This window comes from Carcharhinus amblyrhynchos, chromosome 1 (genome assembly GCF_965287045.1).
Source record: "Carcharhinus amblyrhynchos chromosome 1, sCarAmb.v2.hapA, whole genome shotgun sequence".
Lineage (NCBI taxonomy): Eukaryota > Metazoa > Chordata > Chondrichthyes > Carcharhiniformes > Carcharhinidae > Carcharhinus > Carcharhinus amblyrhynchos.
The window spans coordinates 122,590,134-122,613,560 of record NC_137324.1 but is presented as its reverse complement, the minus strand read 5'-3'; the positions used below and the strand labels follow the sequence as shown (position 1 = coordinate 122,613,560).

The window sequence follows — 23,427 nt, the reverse complement described above, 5'->3', positions numbered from 1 at the left end:
TTCAAGGGGAGGTGAGTGCTGTGCCTGTGGGTTCCTCTGCTGCTGCCAGGTTGTGGAGGGAGGCTCCCTCAAGGGTGAGCTCAGACTGGGGGAAGGGGTTGACTTCAGCACTGTCCTCCAGATGTGGTCTCATGGCTGGACTGCCCTTCTAGCCCTAGGAAAAGTGGAGATCACTCTTACCATAGTCATCTCAGGCAGCTTTCAGTTCAAAATCTTCACTCTTGTCTGTTTACCATGAAACCTTTGAAGTGGCCTGGTCACTTTAATATCCTTGCCCCCTGGACACCCTGAAGCCTTCAAAGTCACAGCAGTACTTCATGTTGCAGAAGGAATTGTCCTTTCTCTCTTACAGAAGCCCAGGTGTGAGCAAACCCCTTTGAAGTTATATGGCTGACAGGAGATGTTAGCTTCACTAGAAGGATTCCATTTTGTAGACTGAGCAGCAAGTGCAGCCTGGCAGCTTTGAACTGCTCTGACTGACAACTCCTGAACAGATCAGACAGTTCATTGTTGATAGTATCCAGTAACCCACAAGTACCTCCTCATTTCACCAGACCTGCTCACTCAGCCCCATTCTTTTAACACTGCCTTTCCTTTTAGGTGTCTCTGAGCCTTCCTGGAAAGCTCAAATGCCTCAAAAAGCTTTGCGTTCATTCAATTTCATGCTCCAATCCTTTAAACCAGCCTTTGATTGACAGTTTTCATCGATTACACACCAGCCAGGAGCTTTGTTTGTTTTACTTTCCCTTTGCAGTTGAATGCATCTCAAGTACTTGATTTTGTTGGAAACATTCTTGTTCTGACTGACAGGTTATATCAATTACACACCAGGCAGGAGGTTCCACTTCCTGTTTTCTAACCACAATGTTTAAGAACAAGTCAGGGTCAGATTATATAGACAGGGTCCCAGATACTATGATCTATATCTGTACTGATTCCGCACTGCAAGTTGAAAGGCAGATGTTTCTAGCAATATTAAAAGGGATCATCGGCCAATCTCAGCTTGCAACCACCTTCGTGTTTTAGGAATCATTTTGAGTGGAAAGAACAGTTTTGAAAAGATAAGGCACAGCACAGTGGTTAGCACTGCTGCCTCACAGCGCCAAAGACACGAGTTTGATTCCCAGCTTGGGTGACTGTCTGTGTGGAATCTGCATGTTCTGCCCGTGTCTGCGTGTGTTTCACCCGGGTGCTCCGGTTTCCTCCCACAGTCCGAAAGATGTGCTGGTTAGGTGCATTGACCTTGCTAAATTCTCCTTCAGTGTACCCAAACAGGCGCAGGAGTGTGGCAATTAGGCGATTTTCACAGTAACTTAATTGCAGTGTTAATGTAAGCCTATTTGTGACACTAATAAATAAACTTAAAGAGTAAAGTAATGCTTATAAACTTACGCAGGAGTTACAGGCAGCATTCTCACACCAATGAAACGCTTTTTCATGCCTGTGACATCTATATTAAGTAGATGGAAAAAAAATTACAATAAATTCTCTCTTGCCTAATAATATGGTAATTTTCAAATTACTTTTTAAACATATACATATCCTTAAAATAAAATTCCTTGTGGCTATCAATGTCTACAAGGTGAACACCATCTGCATCAAGTCAGTATGTCAATTTGTTTCGAGGGTTCAGGCTTGGCATTTGGACTAGCTTCCTGAAAGATTTTTAATTTTCTTTTTCTTTGTTCTTCCTCTTTAATTTGTTCATTAATCTACTGAGCCAATAGCACTGGGGGAGACATTTCAACACAATTCACTTTGACCACAGAACAGAATCATGCCATCACCATGAATCAACTGCATTCTGAGAATCAGTTTCAGGAGGGTACACAAAATTCAAAAGAAATCTCTACCCACATTTCCAATGTGGGTTTCATTGCCCAATATTGAATTATTAATATCCGCATCACAAAAGTGCCAGACAGTGAGCATCTCCAACAGGAGAAAATCAAAAACCATTTCCCCTTGACATTTGACAGCATTACCAAACCCCCCAACATCCTGGGAGGGGTTAATACCGACTGGACTTTTACAAATTGTTTTCGTTCACAGGAAGTAAGCATCGCTGACTATGCCAGCATTTATTTCTCAACCCTAATTGCCCTTGAGATGGTCATGGTGCGTCGCCTTTTTGAACCACTGCAGTCTCTGTGGTGTAGGCACACCCATAGCTGTCAGGAGGGAGTTTCAGGATTTTGAATCCAATGATAGTGAAGGAATGGTGGTAAGGGGCAGAGTCTTACCATATTCTTTCAAAGTGTCAGGTTTAGACTGAAAACTGTTATGTAGTTCACCAGCTCCACAGCCCAGTTAGCTGTCCAGGGGTGGGATTCTCCGTCCGTGTTCACCCCAAAACCGCAGAATCACGTCTGAGGTCAATGACTCGGGGAGCTGTGATGGGTGACCATGTTCCCCCCGCCAGGGGCTATACTTCATTTTGTGCCCCCGGAAGGATTCCCTCGACTGAATCTCGTCATTCAAAACTTATTGTAAACTTCACCAACTTGATGTCATGTCAACAAGTTTTGGCTATTCAGTGAGGAGGCACGATGTGGTGGGGGGCTGGCTAGTTATATTCAAATTTATTGAAATCCATTAAAATGAAGTTCGCTCCCTTTGTAGGCATGAGCCTCATGACATCACCAGAAAAGCGTGTGGAAAATTGGGAAACACGATTCTCTCCAAACTTTCCACCATTCTCTCTGACGGTGAACACAGGCTGAAAAATCACCCCATAGTTCCAAGTTAGAATGATGTGGGACTTGGAGGAAACTTGTAGGTGGTGGTGTTCTCATGCATCTACTGCCTTTGTCCTTTTACATAGTAGAGATTAAAGGTTTGGAATATGCTCTCCAAGGAGCATACTATGTGAGTTACTATAGTGCACATTACAGATGGCTTGCAATGCTGCCACTGTGCACCAGTGGTGAAGGGAGTAAGTATTTAGAGTAATGGATGGGTAACAATAGAATTTTGTACTGCATGGTGTCAGGTTTCTTGAGTGTTGAGTCACACAGCTTCTTGAGTCACCCAGCCAAGTGGAGAGTTTCCCATCACATGCCTAGTAGATTGTTGACAAGCTCTTGTGGAGTCAGGTGGTGAGTTACTTGCTTCAGAATTTTCATTCTCTGACTTGCTAATGTAACTTGCTAAGTTTTTATATGTCTGGCCCAGTTCAGTTTCTCATCAATGGTACCCGCAGGATGTTAATTGTGGGGGATTCAGTGATGGTCATGCAATTGAATGATAGCAGGCAATGGTTGGATTCTCTCTTTCTGGAGATGGCACTTGTGTGCCATGAATATTATTTGTCACTTATCAGCCCAAGCCTGAAAGTTGTCCAGGTCTGACTGTAAATGAATATGGACTACTTCAGTATCTAAGAAGTCGTGAATGGTGCTGGACACCCCCACTTCTGACATAATGATGGAAGGAAAGTAATTGATGGAGCAGCTGAAGCTGGTTGGGCCTAGGACACTTACACATGAAAATCTCCACCCATCTCCCCCTAGATTCACAGAGCTCCTAGATATACCATTTTCTTATGTTTTTAAAAAAATATTCTTATAAATTGTCTAATACTGCAATGGAGAGACACCAGAATCAATTATTACCACATAAACATTTCTATGCATTTTTTTCCACAGGGGGTTACTTGTATCAACACTTTTTTTTGTATGCAGGAACTGCACATTTTTGTTTCAGGATGCAACTAATCTACAGATCCAAATATTCTCGAGACAGGATCAAACTCATTAGTTTCTAGGATTGTTACAATAAAATAAAAAGCTGGCTGCTTCAATGAGGTTTCTCTGTAACTGACCTGGGTATTAAAACTGCACCTTCTAAAAATACAGTTTGTTGAATACCGCATATAAAGAAATTACAGAGTCATAAAACCCCTACAGTGTAGAAGGAGGCCATTCAGCCCATCAAGCCTGAACTGACAACAATCCCACTCAGGGCCTTATCCCTGCATTTACCCTAGCTAATCCCACTGACACTAGGGTCAATTTAGCGTGGCCAATCGGCCTAACCCACAAATCTTTGGACTGTGGGAGGAAATCAGAGCACCTAGAGGAAACTCATGCAGACACGGGGAGAGTGTGCAAACTCCACATAGAGAGGCATCCGAGGCCAGAATCGAACCCAGGTCCCTGGGTCCCTGCTAACCACTGTGCCACCATGCCACCCTAAATGCAGATTTTGTGTGATTTTTTTCACATTGCCTTTTAATATTGGAGGCAGGAACTCCATTTTGAGGGTGCAGAGTTGACTCGCATGGCTCATTTCTGAAGCTATGTTTTCTTTTTCCCTTCCACCTTCCTACTTTTTGTTTATGGGAATGTATATCAGAATGTGAACTTTGGGCAGTGTTACATTTGACCCAGCATTCTCCAGACCGCAACACTCTTATAAAATGAGCACTTATAGTTTTGCATATTTGACAACATGTCAAAAAAACTTCTAATTTAGTAGTTAATCTTCTAGTTGTGGAAAGAAATATTCCTGCCCCAAGCCCTTTCCCACACTACTAGTCAAAACATTTGCTTCCTATTATTAGTCTGGCCTGTTAGATTTCACACATTGTACATTTTGCACGCTGCGATTTGTTTTTTTAAAATTCTTGGAGTAGTCAAGATTAGTGCAGTATGTATCACTCTGGAAAGTAAATCAGTTTCATTCATGCGCTCAAAATCCTTACCTTTGGCTTGTTTATCATGAAAATCAGTAAGAAACGTTGCAATACGGTCTGATGGAATTGCAAAGGAAATTCCTGCAGTGACCTTCAGTGTATTTATTCCTATAACCTCGCCATCCTGTAGGACGATAAATTTTTAAAAGAAAATTCAACGAAAACTCCAGGGTGTATTCTAAATATCTCTCATTGTATTTGCTGCTGTTAGATTCAGAGGATGATATGTGCTTTGAAGTTTGGCATCGCATATTTGTTTTTGCAACAGACAAAACCGTGCTAACTCTTGAGGCAAGTCAATTTATTAGCTTCCGGATGCCCTTATCTAATCATTTCTGAAGAGCTGAACAAAAAAATAGCAAACACGCCCAAAGCACAATGCAGGAAAATATATTGTGGCTTGATTTTTCCAATTAAATGGTAAACATTTGTAGATTAGCATGTGAAAGATAAGGAAATTACACATAATTGGGCTTACCAAATTCACCAAAGGCCCTCCAGAGTTTCCATACTTCAGTGATGTACAATATGCAGAAAACAGCAAAGACAGTAAGTACACATAAAGTACATTGTGGATTTGACTTTAAGTTAGACAGCTTTATACACAACATGACTAAAAACTCCCAACTGACCGGGTGAGCAGTCAGTCAGTTGAGTTACACTTCACTAAAAACAAAGTGCTCTCTCTTTCAATCATGTTTTATCCTCTGATTTTTCTATTCTTTTCGGTGGGTACTGATGGTGGAATGAATCCAGTCACCATGTTTCCACCCTAGCTATTTTGCGATTATAATTCCTGACAGTGAGACCCACTGACTTAAATTAGGGCCATTACATTTGGCATCAAACCTGCCCTCACCTGATGCTTAGAAATGTGCAGATTTCCCCCAGTTACTGGCTAATTGGTAGACCAGGGAAGCACAGTTCTCATAACTCAAAATATCTTATTTCAGGTCATGTGAGATGAAACAAGTTGGAAAAATATAATTGGTCTGGCTCTGGTCCAAATTCAAGGCATTGCCAGCTTCTGCAAAGATTCCTCGGTTATGAAGTAAATCATGCTTATTGCAGTGGGTGGGTTTAGAACCAAACGTCACTGTATCTGACTGAACAGTTGCTGACCACATCAGTCAACATCAGAATTTTCCCGTCCCACCCGAAACGGAAATCGTAGTGGACCATGCAAAGATCCAGTAACCTGAATCCAGACTGAAGCGAGCGCGACCGGAAAATCCCGCTTGTTATTCCTTTTTCTTCAAAATATCTTATAACGCCAGCCATCATTACTTGGTCCAGTAATTTTAAAAAACAAATGCAGAAACATATCAAGCTTTTGAATAGGTTTCTTCTCCAAAACCCAAAGGGTGTACTAAGTGATGTGTTTTAGATTTAAACATTCCATCTTTGGATTAACGTCACTGATGTTTTAAATTCTACTCTGATCAACCAACCAATAATAAGTTCATGCAAGACAAAAAGAAAATGTTTCTTTAACTGCCACCATAATTATTAATAACTTCCTAAGATACTAATTCCATTCCCACCCAGCTTTTTCCAAAATTGGTTTCATGTAATTATACAAAACTATTCCATGTTTGAATATGAATAATTTCCTGTTCAAGAGTTCAGCCATCACCAAATCCATTGATTTCCATATTCGTGCAAAGTTAAATCAAGAGCTTTATAAATAAAACTAGTATATCAAAGGATAATGTAAGCATCACTCTCACCTTTTTAGAGCTCACTGGGTAGAAACTTTATTGAAAACAACCTGCTATATAACATCTGCAGTGAATCACCAGCAAAGCCCACATAAACATTTGATCCAAACATGCAGTATTAAATATGAGTTTTATGAATGTGTTGAAGTTTTGTCTGCCAGAGTGCATAATTTTTGGCAAAGGCAAGATATCCACTTTTAAAGTTATAACTTTTACCATGAGGAATGCTCCTCTGTCTACTTACAATAACACTGCTGACTCTTGTATTCTTTAATAAAAGGAAATCATATGTTTATAAGTTCATAGTTCATAATAAATAGGAGCAGAATTAGGCCATTCAGCCCAACGGGTCTGCTCTGCCATTCAATCATGGCTGATATGCTTGTCATCCCTATTTTCCTGCCTTATCTACATAACCCTTCAACCCATTACCAATTAAAACTCCTCCTTAAATTTACTACTGTCCCAGCATCCACCACACTTTGGGGGAGTGAATTCCACAAATTCACAATGTTTTGGGAGAAGTAGTTTCTCCTCAACTCTGTTTTAAATTTGCTACCCCTTATCCTAAGACAATGGCCTCTCATCCTACAATGCCCCACGAGAGAAAGCATCTGCTCCATGTACAAAGAACAAAGAACAAAACAGCATGGGAAACAGGCCCTTCGGCCCAACGAGCCCGCGCCGCCATTTTAACATCATGAGTGCCCTCCTCTACCTATGCCTTTTGTCTATGCCTATTGGGGAAGATTGAGGGAAGACTAATTTAGGGACAATTTGTTACACCAATCAGCCTAAGAGCATGTTTTTGGGGTGTGGGAGGAAACCGGAGCACCCGGAGAAAACCCACACAACCACGGGGAGAATGTGCAAACTCCCGCAGACACAGGCCCAAATCCATGTATCTGCACAGCAAACAGTGGTAGTCACTGAGCTGTCATGTTGCCCGTCAGATGGTCCAGTTTAAGCGTACACTAACGACGTGAAGCACGAGGCAACTCTCGAAGCAACATCCAAGAGCAGCCCTCGCACGACCCACCGCATGTATGCCCCTTGTTGGCCAACAAGGCGGGCCGATAAAGTAATGTCTACTTTATCACTACCTTCTATCATATTATATACCTCAATTTATACCTTGTTCTTCTAAATTTCAGAGAGTATAGGCCTAAATTGTTCAATCTCTCTTCATTTGACAAACCCCACATCTCTGGAATCAATCTAGTGAAATCAACTGTAGAAGGCAACTGTCAACACTGAACAGCGGACATGCAGAATGACATATAGGAATTTTATTTCATTCCTATTAGGGTTCTGGAAGCATTTATGTATAAGTCGTGCTAAAGATTAATAAGTGCCATTAAAGTTCAAGAAGGCTGCATCAAACAAACTGCATGGACTGGGTGACTCTTTCTCATTTTGTGCTTTACTATCTTTTTAAATTCTTGCTGGTAGATATACCAACTCTATTATCAATGTCTTGGGGCAGAAATAATTGTTGTCTGCAACTAAAGCCGCAAAAGCAGCACAGAGAGTGTCTGCTAAACAAGACGAATGTCACCATGGCTGGAATTCTCCAGTCTCGAATGTTCCTCCACCAGTGCTGCACTAACGGAGAACTTGGTGCTCTGTCAAACCTCCATTCACTGCAGCAGGACCAGAGAATCCCAGCTGCAGGAGAGGTCGGAGAATTCCGGCCTATGTTTCAGGTTATTTCATCACACTTAGAAAATACCTTGGTACCTTGCACCTACATTGATTATGGCATCTGTCTGAATGTAGTCCATGTCCGAATCTCTTAGACCCAGCTCCCTTCCATCCCTCTGAGCAGAGCTGACAATTCCAGTTGTCACTGTATTTTGCAAAGCAAAAGGACTCCCAATAGCAACTACAAATTCTCCCGGCCTGAGGTCAACAGACTGACCTAGTGATAATACCGGTAGCTTTTTCTGCAAAAGATTAAATAAAAGCAAATTAATAACGTAATTTAATCAAATAACATCCTGTTTCTCATAACCTCAAACAGAAATAGCCTTTTCTTTGCAAAGATGTACAAATATTCTTGATACTATAGTAGCTTTACTTTCCTTGTGGTGTAGCAATCCCTAGACTTCAAGATTATTACACTGTTCATGAAGCACTTTGCAAGGTCGAGAAAGTATAGCTTGATGAATAAAAGCAAGGGGTGTGATCTTCCCACCAGTTCACACCATGCTCCCACTGCAGCAAAAATGAGAATTTGGTGGCAAGCCAAATCTCTGTTCACTGTAGCAGGATGGGAAAATCCTGCTGGTGTGAATGGTCAGAAAGTCCAGACAAGAGCTTTCATCTTTGTGACATCACAAAATGTCCCGTAGCTTTAAATATATACAGTGAATTTATGGGTTTAACCATTTACAGTTTTACCACCTGAACACAAATGTGTTATGGTTGTTCAATTCCAGTTGTGAGGAATGCTTTTATAATTTACTTAGATCTGATTGTTGTGAACTCAGGGGACTTCCTCACTTGTGGAATAGTATGGAAAGTCTACCACTATTTTTTCATCTATATTCATTACCACATCTTTACCATGTACAAAGAAGAAATTAATTTCTAATTGTTGTAACATTTTGATTGTAAAATAAAATTTCAATTTGCCATTGCCTAATTACAGAATGAAGCACTTTTGTGAGGTTTCTGTCTGAATGTTTTTTATTTAAAAAAAACTTCCTTTTTCCATTGTTTAGGAGCTAATAATGTTCTAGCACAGAGCCACTTGTGCAATCCTTTGGAACAATGTGTTCACCTACATTCATAGAATCATAGAGGTTTACAGCATAGAAACAGGCCCTTTGACTCAACTTGTCCACGCTGCCTTTTTTTTAAACCACTAAGCTAGTCCCAATTGCCCACCTTTGGCCCATATCCCTCAATGGATGGCAAAGTAGCACAGTGGTTAGCACTGCTACTTCACAGCTCCAGGGACATGGGTTTAATTCCCAGCTTGGGTCGTTGCCTGTGTGGAGTTTGTACATTCTCCTCTTGTGTGCCTGGGTTTCCTCCGGGTGCTCCGGTTTCCTTCCACAGTCCAAAGATGTGCGGGTTAGGTCAATTGGCCATGCTAAAATTGTCCCTTGGTGTCCTGAGATGCGTAGGTTAAAGGGATTAGCGGGTAAATATGTGGTGGTAGGATTGTTGTCAGTGCAGACTCGGTGGGCCCAATGGTCTCCTCCTGCACTGTAGGGTTTCTATGATTCTATGATATGCCCATCTTACCCGTGCAATAGTCTAAACACTTATTAAAAGACAAAATTGTATCCACCTCTACATCTACATCTACACCTGGCAGCTTGTTCCAGACACTCACCACCCTCTGTGCGAAAAAGTGTGACTCTGGACCCTTTTGTATCTCTCCCCTCTCACCTTAAACCTATGCCCTCTAGTTTCAGACTCCCCTATCTTTGGGGAAAGATGTTGGCTATTTAGCTAATCTATGTCCCTCATTATTTCATAAACCTCTACAAGATCACCTTGCAGCCTCCAATGCTTCAGAGAAAAATGTCCTAGTCTATCCAGCCTCTCCTTATAACTCAAATCATCAAATCCCTGTTGCACACTAGTAAATCTTTCTTGCACTTTTTCTAGTATAATGATATCCTTTCTATAATTGGGTGACCAGAACTGTACACAGTATTCTAAGCGTGGCCGTACCAATGTCTTGTACAACTTCAACAAGACGTTCCAGCTCCTGTATTCAATGTTCTGACCAATGAAACCAACTATGCTGAATGCCTTCTTCACCACTCTGTCCACCTGTGACTCCAATTTCAAGGAGTTATGAACATGTACCCCTAGATCCCTAGATCTCTTTGTTCTCTAACTCTTCCCAACTCACTACCATTAACTGAGTAAGTCCTGCCCTGTTTTGATCTACTAAAATGCATCATCTTGCATTCATATAAACTGATCTCATGATACTAAATGAATCAGATGACCTTGCATTGTATCACAGTGTTTCCACAGCATCTCCTAAAAGATTGGCAATAGAATCATAGAATCATAGAAACCCTACAGTAGAGATAGAAGTGGCAGCAATAATACTGAGATAGTAAATGGCACCCTGACAACGTGTAGCTATGTAGGATCAGCTGCCATGTGTGCCAAAGAAAGAGACCTTTCCTTGCAATGGAGTGCAAAAGCAGCATTAACAGATGTGGAGAAAGACAGAATGCTGTCTTATCTTTAGCCAAATCCTGTGAGCAGTTGAGCAAGAAAATGTTAATTCTTTGGGAGTATTATAAGGGAAGGTGAGAACTTCATTTTATATTTTTAGGCATTAAAAGGCCCAAGTATCTGCATGGGGTATTGCCCTTTAATGCCACCTACACTTCCATATGGTGCTACCTTGTGTTACTTGCAATTGGCACAAAGCAGGTCACAGCCCTTAATACTAAAGATCATCCTGTGCATGATTTACATGATGTACATCTCCAAAGATGTGTGAGATAGGTGAATTGACCATGCTAAATTGCTGCTTGGTGTCAGGGAGGTAAGCAGGGTAAATATTGGAAGTTACGGGAATAGGGCCTGGATGGGATTGTTGTCAGCGCAGGCTCAATGGGCCGAATGGCCTCTTTCTGACTGTAGGGATTCTATGGTTCTGTGAGCATTATGGGTGCTAAGCATTGCAGTATCAGCCACTTAGAATTCAAGCAAAACCTGTAATTTTGGCAGGAGATACATTTCTGAAATTATCATTTCTTTTAGAATTGGATGTCTTGTGGTTTAGACAATGGGAGTGAAATTGATCTTGAGAGCTCAGGCAAAGCATACAACAATGAATCTGCAGCCTGTTTTATACAATCAGCTCCATTCTCTTTCCATTGAAGTCATTAGGAAAGAGAATCAGCTGAGTGTAAAGCACGCTGTTGATTTGCTCTTGCTGTTTTGTGCTATTACTGAAAAGTAATTTCACCCCTATTGCTTTTTAACTTCTGGGTTCCTCCCTAGCACTGCAGATTTAAATTAACATTTCCTTTTCGCAGATAGCTGTAAACATCCTACAGAAGATGCAATTAAACTTTCTCTATAGGGTATATTGAATTTAGATCAGCACTGATTACCAATATACAATCTTACGCGATCTTCTCAACATGAGCTTGTTTCAAAATGACAAATCAGACTGAAGAGGTGGGGATGTGTTGTGGAGGGTGGTTGTCTCTGACTTTGGTTAAGATACTTCAGGCAACAGGGTAGACCCTGCATCTGGCCTAGTGAGTACCAAACCTGCAAGGATGACATGGTGGTATTATGATTAGCACTGCTGCTTCACAATGCCAGGGACCTGGGTTCCATTCCGGCCTCAGGTGACTGTCTGTGTGGAGTTTGCACATTTTCCTCATGTCCTCTGGGTACTCCAGTTTCCTCCCACAGTCCAAAGATGTGTGGATTAGGTTAATTGGCCATGCTAAATTGCCCCTTAACGTCAAGGGGGTTGGCAGAGTAAATACGTGGGTTCTGGGGATAGAACCTGGGCAAGATTGTTGTTAGCGTAGGATTGTTGGGCTGAATGGCCCTCTTCTGCACTGTTGAGATTCTATGAACTACTTTATATTGTCATTCAGTGTACAGGTTTTATTTTAAAGGTACTTCAAGTATTGAATTCTTTATTTTAGTAAGGACAAAACATGTCAAAGAAGAATGAAAAAACAATTTAATTAACAGAATACTTAATTTTCTGGCTTTTAAAGTTTAACCAAAAGATGATTCACTTACCTTAGGGTGAATCTTTATTGTTGCTATGTCTGATTTCTTGTCCATATCTTTTATTGTTGCTTCATAGCTTTTCCCATCATGTACCTGCACCTTCAGCTGTTGTTGACCTGATGTTATGGTGTTGCTTGACACTACTACATGGGCATTGGTCACAATTAGCCCACTATCTGATATTATAAAGCCAGAGCCACTGGACAATGGGATATTTCGTCTCAGTAGAGGATGCCTGTATTTGTGAGGAAAATTCAAACAAGACCAAAAGATTTTCTTCATTGTCAATGCTTAAATTGTATTAAATATGTATTTTTACTTTTTGTAAAATTTATTAAGGAAACATCTGCAGAAGTAATTTTCCACAATTTGAACATTTTATTTTCCAATAAAAATTGGTGAATTGGTGACACAGTGGTTAGTACTGCTGCCTCACAGCGTCAGAGACCCGGATTCAATTCTGGCCTCGGCTCATTGTCTGAGTGCAGTTTGCACATTCTCTCTGTGTCAGTTTCCCTGGTGCTCTGGTTTCCTCCCACCCTCCAAAGATGTGCAGGTTAGACTGACTGGCCAATTGCTCCTTAACGTCAGGGGAACTAGCAGGGTAAATACGTGGGGTTATGGGGATAGGGTCTGGGTGGGATTGTTGTCGGTGAATGGCCTCCTTCTGTACTGTAGGGAATCTATGATTCTATTCAAAATATTGTAATTTTTAAGTACTTAAATCTCACAAAGGTTTTTTTTGAGAAAAGCATTCATCACTATTGACGCTATTAAATTCTATTCTGCTATTTTGATCTCATCATCTTTCGCTTCCTATCACTATAAAATGCAACAGCCAAAGTAATAATTGTTGGCAAGTAAAATTAAAATTCACAATGGTAACAAAAGAAACCTGATTGGTAAAGCTCACTGAATTAGAAGAGTTTTCAAGTGGAAGAAAAAACAAGTGACAGTAATGTGCATTGCATAACGCAAAGACGCAGATGGTATAAAGAAATTCCCATCCTCATAATCGACAGTACCATTCAAACTGTCACTAGAGTTCCTTTGTCAAGCATTTATTCCCAGCTTGTCACCCTCTCCACTGCAATATAAAGCTATAACATATGTGAAGCCATTGCATGGAAAGCAAAATCAATTGGTGAAGTTTGATGCAAATTAAGATTGCTGAGCTTGAAGAAACTAGAAATAAATGTCTTGAAAGTATATCATTTCTAACTCTTTTGGGTGGCACAGTGGTCAGCACTATTGCCTCAGAGCGCCAGGGACCCGGGTTCAATTCTTGGCTTGGGTCACTGCCTGTGCAGAGTTTGCACATTGTCCCCGTGTCTGCATGGGTTTGTTTTGGATCCTCCCACAGTCCAAAAGATGTGCTGGTTAGGTGCATTGGCCATGCTAAATTCTCCCTCAGAGAGAATCCGAAAAGGTATTGGAGTGTGGCAACTCAGGGATTTTCACAGTAACTTCACTGGCATGGCCAAAGTAACTGGCCATGCCAGTGAAGAGCATATTCCACAAATTTCTTTTTAAATATACTAATTCAAATGTACCACATATTAAATCTGTAATACTCCATGCACATTATCCTTGACCAACTTACCTCAAGAACAGCTCTATGTGAACAACTGCAGGTGCGATTTTCTCCACCACATCGGCAATAAAATTGAATTTATATCTTGGGCTGTTTGGATGTGAATGACCTATACTATGCAGAAGAAATGTTGCATATTATTTATGAAATTTGTACCATTACTAACATTTAAAATCTGATTCATCCAAACAAAACAGTAAACTTCTTTAGCAAAATAGGGCAGAACTGTATTCAATGATTTTGAAATATTTGTAGTGAACTGTCAGAAAATATCGTTATGACAGTTCAAAATGCCAACATCAACTAGTGGTGGAGTAATAAGGCATTAGAGTTACTGCTAATTCATTTAAGAAATTATCCTGACATAATATGTCAATGAAGGAAGTACAGCAAGCGGCATAAAACAGCTCACGGTTACAGTGAACCACGCACTATTCTGAGATAATCACCATAATTAAAGGACAGAAGTATATTGGTAAGCCTCAAGAATGATCAAAATGTAGAAAAAATATTCTTCCTTTCCATGAACTAGTGGGTGTAAGGAACATACTCTCAGAAAAAGTTAAAACGTTAATTATCTCCTTAAAAAAGTAAATGTCTGGTTTAGAATTAGAATTTGAGGTTTAAAGGATAAGTATAGCTATTGATGATCAAATGTGTTAGAGTATCATGATTCCAATACCACTGGTAGTATAGAAATGTCATCCTTGCAACACAAATGGTTGACATTGATTGTAGGTTGGAATGTTGGATTAATGTCCTTGAGTTTTAGTCAGTTAACCTTCAGAGGTCAGTGAAACATACCAGAGAATCATATCTTTGAAGTTCAGTTAGTTGAGATAATGCTGCTTAATGTACTTGCATAAAGTATCTTTGTGCAGTGCCTGAAAATAGTGTAGAAAGAAACTTTACACACACTGAACTGAAATTAAATTTTAACAATCTTAATTTTGTCTGTTCTCAACCAATTTCTCAAATGATTAAATAAGATTGATAGCCTTAGACAATGAACATTATACAAGTGTCATAGAATCATTATGGCAGGAAAGGAGTCTTTGCCAGCTCTCTTTATTGCCTTTATCATCAAAATTTATAATGCATTTGTAAACCACTGCTCTGATCCATGATGTTATCTGTAGAAGCCACAGGAAAGTCTGCATTTGGGAAAGACAGTTTGAAAATGAATTGCTTATGAATTTTCTACAGCATAAAAACTATGAAGTAAGCACATAGGAAACCATGGAGTAGTGTATCAGATTGTTCATGTATTTTAGAATGGCTGTCAGTGAATCCAGGTATCTCTTCCTTATAGACGGCAGGTATTTTCACAAGGCACCCGGTTAACCCAAGAAAAATTAAGTGAATCAGTTTTTCCAAGGGATGAAAAATAGGACTAAAAGGAAAAGTTGATTAGAATTAAAATTTACCTAGCTAAGCCAGCACAAAATGAAATAAAACTGTACTGAATTTTTGACTGTTCATTTATGGGCAGGACTGTGTAATGCAACTGCATTCATTTTTAGGGCAAGTGTTTTTAATAGCATGTTTTAAAACCTGCCATTTATCCACAAAGTTGAGGAGAAAACTGTTGTCAGATGATACTCACTATACTTACACATGGAACTACAGACAGCGAAAGTTCATTTGTGCTAATGAAGTAGTGAGATAGATGAAAAGAATGTGTTCTCTACATTTATTTGGTTACTGTACAATGTAATCATAAAAGTCAAGCAGACTACATGGTGGCACTAAATATCCTCACTCAATAGCACTAAGTACATCTTCCAGTAAGGGTCATGGGTTAGTGATTAGGAGCAGAAACCAATTTCCCAACTCAGAGATTCTAACTTCAGCTACAACACCTCAGCTAAAGGTAACTCCCCACACTGGCCAAGCTGCCTTTAATGACAGAAGCATTATAGATGTAGCCAACTAAGCTAATCTACTCCAGGCCTACAGACACCCCTGGTTCAAGTCCTTCTCCAGGACTTAATGGCCAAAGAAAGTGATATTCACATTGTGCCAAATAGGTTGAGTATCAGCTTCCAACATACGCCAATGGCAGGTGTTACGAGAGGGAGAAATTCCCAGGCAGATGTTCCAGCACTGCAATGGCTGGTGTGGATCTAATTGGTGCCAACAGCATGGGATCTGATCTCCATTCTGGCTGGTGAGCTGCCTTGCTCCCATCCATGATAGAAACCACAGTGCTCTGGGTCAGATCTGCCTTTGGGATGAAGATGACCTAGCCAAGAATAAAACCATAAGATACAGCATAAGTGGGCCATTTGGCCCATCAAGTCTGCTCTACCATCCAATCATGGCTGATATGATTCTCTTCCCCATTCTCCTGCCTTCTCCCCATATCCCTTGATCTCCTTATCAACCAAGAATCTATCTATCTTTCAAGACACTCAATGACCTGCCCTCCAGAGCCTTTTGTGGCAATGAGTTCCTCTGATTTACCACCCTCTGCCTGAAGAAATTCCTCCTCATCTCAGTTTTAAAGGAGTGTCCCTTCACTCTGAAGTTGGGCCCTCAAGTTCTAGTCTCTCCCACTAGTGGAAACATCCTCTCCATGCCCATTCTATCTCGGCCTGTTAGTATTCTGCAAGTTGCAATTAGATTCCCCCCATCCTTCTAAACTTCATCAAGTATAGACCCGCAGTCCTCACCACTCCTCAAATGACAAACTCTTCATTCCAGGGATCATTCCTGTGAACCTCCTCTGGACCCTTTCCAAGGCCAACACATCCTTCCTTAGGCATGGGGCCCAAAACTGCTCACAATATTCCAAATGGGGTCTAACCAGAGCCTCATACAGCCTCAGCAGTACATCCTTGTTCTTGTGTTCTAACCTTCTAGAAATGAATGCTAACATTGCATTTGCCTTCCCAACTGCCAGCTGAACCTATATGTTAACTTTAAGGGAGTCCTGAACCAGGGCTCCCAAGTTCCTTTGTGCTTCAGATTTCCGAAGCCTTTCTCCACATAGAAAATAATCTAAGCCTCTATTCTTCCCACCAAAGTGCTTAACCTCACAGTTTCCCACACTGTCTTCCATTCTGCCACTTCTTTGCCCATTCTCCTAACCTATCCAAGTCATTCTGTAGCTTCCCCACTTCCTCAACACTATTTGTCCTTCTACATATTTTTGTACCATCCGCAAATACATTGTATTCTCATACACTGTAATGTCAGCCTAAGGTTTTTCTCAAACGCTTCCATGATTACTAAATCATTTAATCTGATGTGTATTATGTTTTCAAACTTGGTATAGGTTAGTTTTAGCTTTCTGAAGACACTTTCTTGTTAGCATATATAATTTTAATATCTCCAAGAACAAAGATTTAAGGTGTCTCCATCCTTCAGATGGTAATTGTAATCAAATATCACTGAGGAGATGGAGGTACAAGTTTAATTTCTAACTGTTAATATCTGCGACTTACACTTCACACTATCGGGAGATACAATGATTTTTGTAAATCGATGGAGCTTGTAGAAAACTAATCATTTTATATTGGCTACCTGAAATGAATTGCTGTGTCCCTTCAATTTGCACACCATGCGACATGGAACTATATTGCCGTTCCTTCAGTGTTTCTGATGGACAGAATTTTCCCCCAAAAAGCCAGAGATTCTCTAATTCTGTTGGCAGTGCCCATGGGTTTCCCAGTGGCATGGAGTGCCTTTAATGGGAAATCCCATTGACAGTGATCAGAGAATCCTGCTGCCAGCAAAAGGCACGTCACCTTCTACCACTGAGCAACATGCTGGAAGACTGGAAGACCACCACCTGCAACTTCCCAGGTCACACATCATCCTACTTGGAACTTCATCAGTGTTCCTTCATTGTGTCTGGATCAGACACCTGGAACTCCATCCCAAACAGCACTGTGGGTGCTCTATATCGAATACAATGATTTAAGAAGACAGGTCTCAAAGGCAATTAGATTATGAGCAAAGATTAAGTGCAATGACAGCATCAGGGGAGGCTCAGAGGTCATTGAAGCCCCTGGGTGGTCAGGGGCACAACTGGGCAGTGCCCACCTTGCGTGTCCATCAGGCACACCGGCAATGCCCACCAGACACTCTGGCAGTGCCCACTGGACACCCTAGCAGTGCCCATCCTACATCCTGGCAGTTCCAGTTGGCACTGCCAGTATCCAAGAGGCAATGCCAAAAGGATGGGGTTTGAGTGGGGGTATGGGCTGAGTGAGAGTAGGGTCTGAGTGGGGGCTGAAAGGGATGGGAGGTGCTATTATATGGGGCACTATGTAGGGGGTACTATGCACAGGGGCTATGCAGCGAGGGCTATGATGGGCGGTTTCATGCAGGGCAGGGCGTTGTGCAGGGGTGGAGCATAAAGGGGAGGCATGATGGGGGGGATGGCAGGAATCAGATATGGGGGCCTATGGGGAAGGCACAAATGCCCTGATTGCAGTGATCAGTGCCAAGAAGAGGGTGAGGCTACACGTGTCCAATGAGGGGGACAGGGTCCTGATATCTATGGGAGTGGGATGGGGTCTCCCAGAACTCTGTGAGATCAGGGTACTTTTGCGAAACGGTACCCGAGCTCTCTGCAGCCAGGCTCACCGGCATGTTTAGGCCTCACCATCCCCCACCTCCAGTACTGCAGTGAAACTCACCACTCTCCAAAAAGGTGACTGAGTGTGGGACAACAGCAATGCAGAGCAAGCCTAGTGGACCGACGCTGAATGCTCTGGTATCATCACCATTATGACACTTTGGGCCAGGTTCTCCAGTCTTCCAGCCGCGTGTTGCTCAGTGGTAGAAGGTGACATTCCTTTTGCTGGTGGCAGGATTCTCTGGTCACTGTCAATGGAATTTCCCATTAAAGGCACCCCATGCCACTGGGAAACCCATGGGCACTGCCAACAGAATCAGAGAATCCCTTTGGTTTTTTTGGGGGGAATATTCTGCCCGTTGGTTTTCAACCGGCGGACAAAGGCAGCAGCTCTCACCCAAACAAAGTAACACAGTCAGTCGTGGCTAATATAAATTCAAGAGCCTTCTTGTATTAAAGGGAAATTCTACATCTGAAAATTGTTAATTCAGATCCTTCCTCAGGCAAAGCTAAACAAAATGCAGTTAATTGTATCATGTTAGCAATTAATGTCACCTCACCTTAAAGCGTTTGGCCCTATTATCTCAGTATTGGTAATATTGAAAAGATGCACATTTAGAAAGAAACAGAAAAGGCTGGAAATATTCAGACCAGTGCAGTTGATTATTCCACCATTTTCTATTTTTATTTCAGACATCCAGGATTCACAGTATTTTAGTTTGGCACATTTAGAATTTTAGTCTGTAGTCATATTTTGACTTCAAGAACTGCATGAGAGGGATCCCAAGACCTTTGATGAATGTATCCATTACTTCAATGCTTCAGCAGAAGATTTGGACACATTTTATTCTGGTGCTTCCATGATGGACAACCAAACAACTGACTTTTCACTTGTGGGTCCTGATTCTGCTGTCAAGAGATAATGTAACCCAGCATCAGTGGGTGATTGTTGGGGGGGCAGCAACTTAAGGCTGTAAGGGTGAAAGGAGGCCCTTGGGGCTCACCCACTATCAGAGATTAGCACCACTGCTGTCACTGGTGTAAGAAACAGTGCCTCAAGATGAAGGCACCCTCTGAAGACTTTTTAAAAACAAAAAATAGGCCACATCTAGTGGGTTGTTGTTGTGGAGGGTGAGCCATGGCCATCTTGTAATCACGGCCATGGAGTAGGATTAAAAACACTGGGGGCCCCGCCTCCATTCATTGGACAGGATTCAGCAGTGGCGGGGCATGAGGTCCCCATGTCAGCATCTTCACACTGGGCTTACTCGGTGCCTTAAGTGGCTTAACTGACTACCAGCTGTTTGAGGGCGATTAGCCAACAGGCCCCATCCCCAACCCCATCCCCCCCAAACCCCCCCTTATCAGGCTCTTTAAAAATGACTCTGAGGTGGAACATTTTAAAAATTGCCACAAATGCTCTGCACCAGTCTGCTTTGAAGTCTTATTTTCTTGATAGTGATATGCCTATCCAATTTGCCCATCTCCATAATCTTCCCAATCTCCTGAGATACCTTCACTTCTCTAACTCTACCCTGCTGAACATTCCCAATTTTCACCATTTCACCATGCGCAGCCATGATTACAGCTGTCTGTGCCCCAAGCATGGAATTCCTTGCCTAAATAGCTTCCTGATTTCCTGCATCATAGCAGTGGGGGAATTGGTGGTGTCATTGGGCTAGTAATCCAGAGGCCCGGGCTAATGCTTTTTGGGACATGGCTTCAAATCCAACCACTATGACAGGGAAGGGCAGAGATTGCAGGGGCCCTGACAGCGATATTTAAATCATTGCTGACCGCAAGTGAAATGCCAGCTGACTGCAGGATAACTAATGTGGTACTTCTATTCAAGAAGGGCAGCAGGGATAAGCCAGGTAATCCAACATCAGTGGTAGGGAAATTACTGGAAAAAATTCCAAGAGACAGGATTAATCAACACTTGGAAAGGCAGGGATTGATCAAGACTAGTCAGCATGGATTTGTTGGTAGGACATTCTGTCTAATTACTTAAATTGAGTTTTTTGAAAAGGTAATATATTGATGACGATAGTTGATGTGGTTTACATGGAGTCAGTGAGGCCTTTGACAATGTCCAATATGGAAGGCTGGTCAAAAAGGTTAGAACCCATAGGATTCAAGGCAAATTGGGTCAAAAGTTGGTTTGTTAATAAGAGACAAAACATGATGGGGAGGGTTGCTTTTGTGTTTGGAGGCCTGTGACCAACGGTGTGCCACAGGGATTGTTGCTGGAACCCTTGCTGTTTGTTATAGACATTAATGTCTTGGATGCGAATGTCGAAGGTGTTAGTAAGTTTGCAGATGACACGAAAATTGGTGGTGTTGTTGATAGTGAGGAAGATCGTCTGAGGCTACAGATTGATCAGCTGGTAAATTGGGCAGAGCAATGAAAGATGGAATTTAACAGGTGACGCATTTTGCGATGTCTAATAAAGATGGGATATATATAGTGAATGGTAGGTCCTGACAGAGTATTGAGGAACAAAGATACCTTGGTGTCCAAGTCCATAGATCACTGAAGGTGGCAGCACTGGTACATGCGGTGGTGAAGAAGGCATATGGAATGCTTACCTCCATTAGTTGTGGAATCTTTTACCCATGGCAGAGGTGTCTAAGACCAGAGGGCATAGGTTTAAGGCAAAGAGTCAGTGGCTTAGAGGGGATCTGAGGTTTTTATTTTTACCCAGAAGGTGCTGGAAGTATAGGAGCAGAGAGGCCTTGGTAAAACTTTATAAAACATTAGTTCGGCCATAGATGGAATTTTGTGTGCGGTTCTGGTCACCACACAATCAGAAGAACGTGATTGCACTGGAGAAGGTGCTGAGGAGATTCATCAGGATGTTGCCCGGGGTGGACAGTTTCAGCTATAAGGGGAGACTGGATAGGCTGGGTTTGTTTCCCTGGAGCAGAAGAGGCTGAGGAAGGGTATGATAGAGGTAGACAAAATTATGAGAGGCATAGATAGGGTAGATCATAAGAATCTTTTTCCCTGGTAGAGGGGTCTAAGACTAGAGGGCATAGGTTTAGGGTGAGGAGTAAATGGTTTAGAGATGATCTGGGGATTTTGTTTTTCATCAAGAGATAATGGAAATATGGAACGTGTTGCCTTTAAGGGAGGTGGAGCCAGGTCCCCTCACAATATTTAAGAAGCATCTGATGAGTATTTAAATTGTCAAAGCATTATAGGTTATAGACCAAGTGCTGGTAAATAGGATTAGTATAAATTGGTATTTGATAGTCAGCACACTCATGGCGGGTCAAAAGGCCTGTTCTGTGCCGTATGACTCTATGAGTACAGTAACTAGTGGAACGTTAATTCATTTAATAATTCAGGAAAAACTCTGAAACTGAAAGTTAATCCATGAAACTATGTTATAAATGTCCATTTGGTTCATTAATGTATTTTAGAAAAGGAAATCCATTCTTACCTAGTCTGGCCTACACGTGACTCCAGATCCACAGCAATGTAGTAGACTATGAACAAGCCATTCAGTTCAGGAGCAATAAGGAATGAGCAAATGCCAGTGACACCCACAAGCCATATATGAATAAATCAAATAAACTAACAGTGACTCCATTTGGAAAGTGAAGTACTTGAGTGGTTATAAAACATTCTGAATGGTCATGGCTGCTTTGGAGGTCATGCAAACACAAGTCTTTCTTTTAGCCCTCTCCGTTGCGCAATCTTCCTTTAAACACACTTCGTAAAACCTGCCTTTTTGACGAAGTTTTGGGTCACTGGCTTAATATGTCCTTATGAGATGTCAGGTTTACTTTCATAATGTCTCCATGAAGCGCCTTGGGAGTTATTAAAGGCGCTATATAAATGTAAGTAGTTAATATTGAAAGGTTACCCATTGTAATGTTACAAATCGATCAAATAAGACCCAGCTGGTCACTGGGATAAAAGGAACTGTAAACACAACTTGCAGACAACTTTATAAGAATTTCTACAGAGAACAACTGTTGCACATTATTAAAGGATTTGTTTACCTGCTTTACATGCGCCCTTGTGAACCTGGACGATCGGCGGCAGTCTCAGCTGCAGGGCTCTCCTGCTGACCATCTTGAGTTTGCACGGGTTGTCATAGGTATTGGCGTCGCTGCCGCACACCTTGTAGTTGAGTTTGCAGCGGCAGACGCCGGGTCCCTTTCCCAGGCGCTTGCCGAGCAGGGACTTGCACTGCATGCCTTCCCCGCAGCTGGCATCGCTGGGGCGCCCGCAGGAGTGTCCCTCGCCAGCCGCGCACACCAAGCAGCAGTGACAGGCATCGTGCACATAGCCAGTCGGGCAGCTGGGGCTCGGGCACTTGGACACATCACAGCGCTGGGAGCAGGGCGGCTGCTCCGGGGAGGACTGGTCAACCGCAGCGGCCACCCCACAACTCAGCAAGAAGCAGCCCAGGAGAAAACAGGCAGTAAAACTCGCCATTGTTTGGAACACGAACACAAAACTCAACTCATGTACAGAACCAATTTAAAAAAAACTTCTTTAGACTTTAACTTAAATTCCAAGCATAAAGAGTCAGCTATGAGCAAAAAATCATTATTTGAACTGACTTTACAAACCAATCTCTAATGCAATGTGCAAAACTTTGAAATTCGAATGCCTCAGGAGTTAATTAAAAGGGTCACAGAATAAAATCGAGCTCTATAAACAAAGTCGATGCATTAAGACTTTTTTTTCTAAATCTGAACTGTTAATCTTCAGTGAAACAAAAAAAGACAAGCAAATCCAGCCACTGGGTAAATGACAGCAGCCTCTGGCTCGCTGCTGTGGGAGAATGATGTGTAGTTCTGGGAAGCTAATGGTGATAAGGAGAAAGCTTGTTGAGTTTTTCCTCTTGAGTCACCAAACTGCAGCCAATGTTTATGGGGCTGGAGGCTTGCTGCAGATCCTCGCAGCTGTTATTCGACCCACCCACACTGACCCAGACTGAGAGGTTCCACATGCATGAAAACAAAATATTCTGTTTAGGCGCTTGACTGTTCCGCCAAACAACACTGATAAGCGAATAAATAGTGTTCCAAAATAAATGTACACTTTTATTTTAATTCAAAAATA

General features: G+C 41.8%; 1 protein-coding gene across 1 annotated transcript in view; it reads right to left on the bottom strand.

Moving 5' to 3' along the window:
• Positions 1 to 23,133, bottom strand: part of htra3b (HtrA serine peptidase 3b) — a 29,178-nt gene extending 6,045 nt beyond the window's left edge. Inside the window, exons 1-7 of the mRNA XM_080191864.1 lie at positions 22,356 to 23,133; positions 13,766 to 13,865; positions 12,172 to 12,397; positions 8,169 to 8,363; positions 5,175 to 5,207; positions 4,706 to 4,820; positions 1,393 to 1,450 (exon numbers count right to left, since the gene is read on the bottom strand). Coding sequence (XP_080047990.1) covers positions 1,393 to 1,450; positions 4,706 to 4,820; positions 5,175 to 5,207; positions 8,169 to 8,363; positions 12,172 to 12,397; positions 13,766 to 13,865; positions 22,356 to 22,794 — 1,166 coding nt within the window. The 5' untranslated portion in view covers positions 22,795 to 23,133. The remainder of the gene's footprint in view (positions 1 to 1,392; positions 1,451 to 4,705; positions 4,821 to 5,174; positions 5,208 to 8,168; positions 8,364 to 12,171; positions 12,398 to 13,765; positions 13,866 to 22,355) is intronic.
• Positions 23,134 to 23,427: the final 294 nt, after the last annotated feature.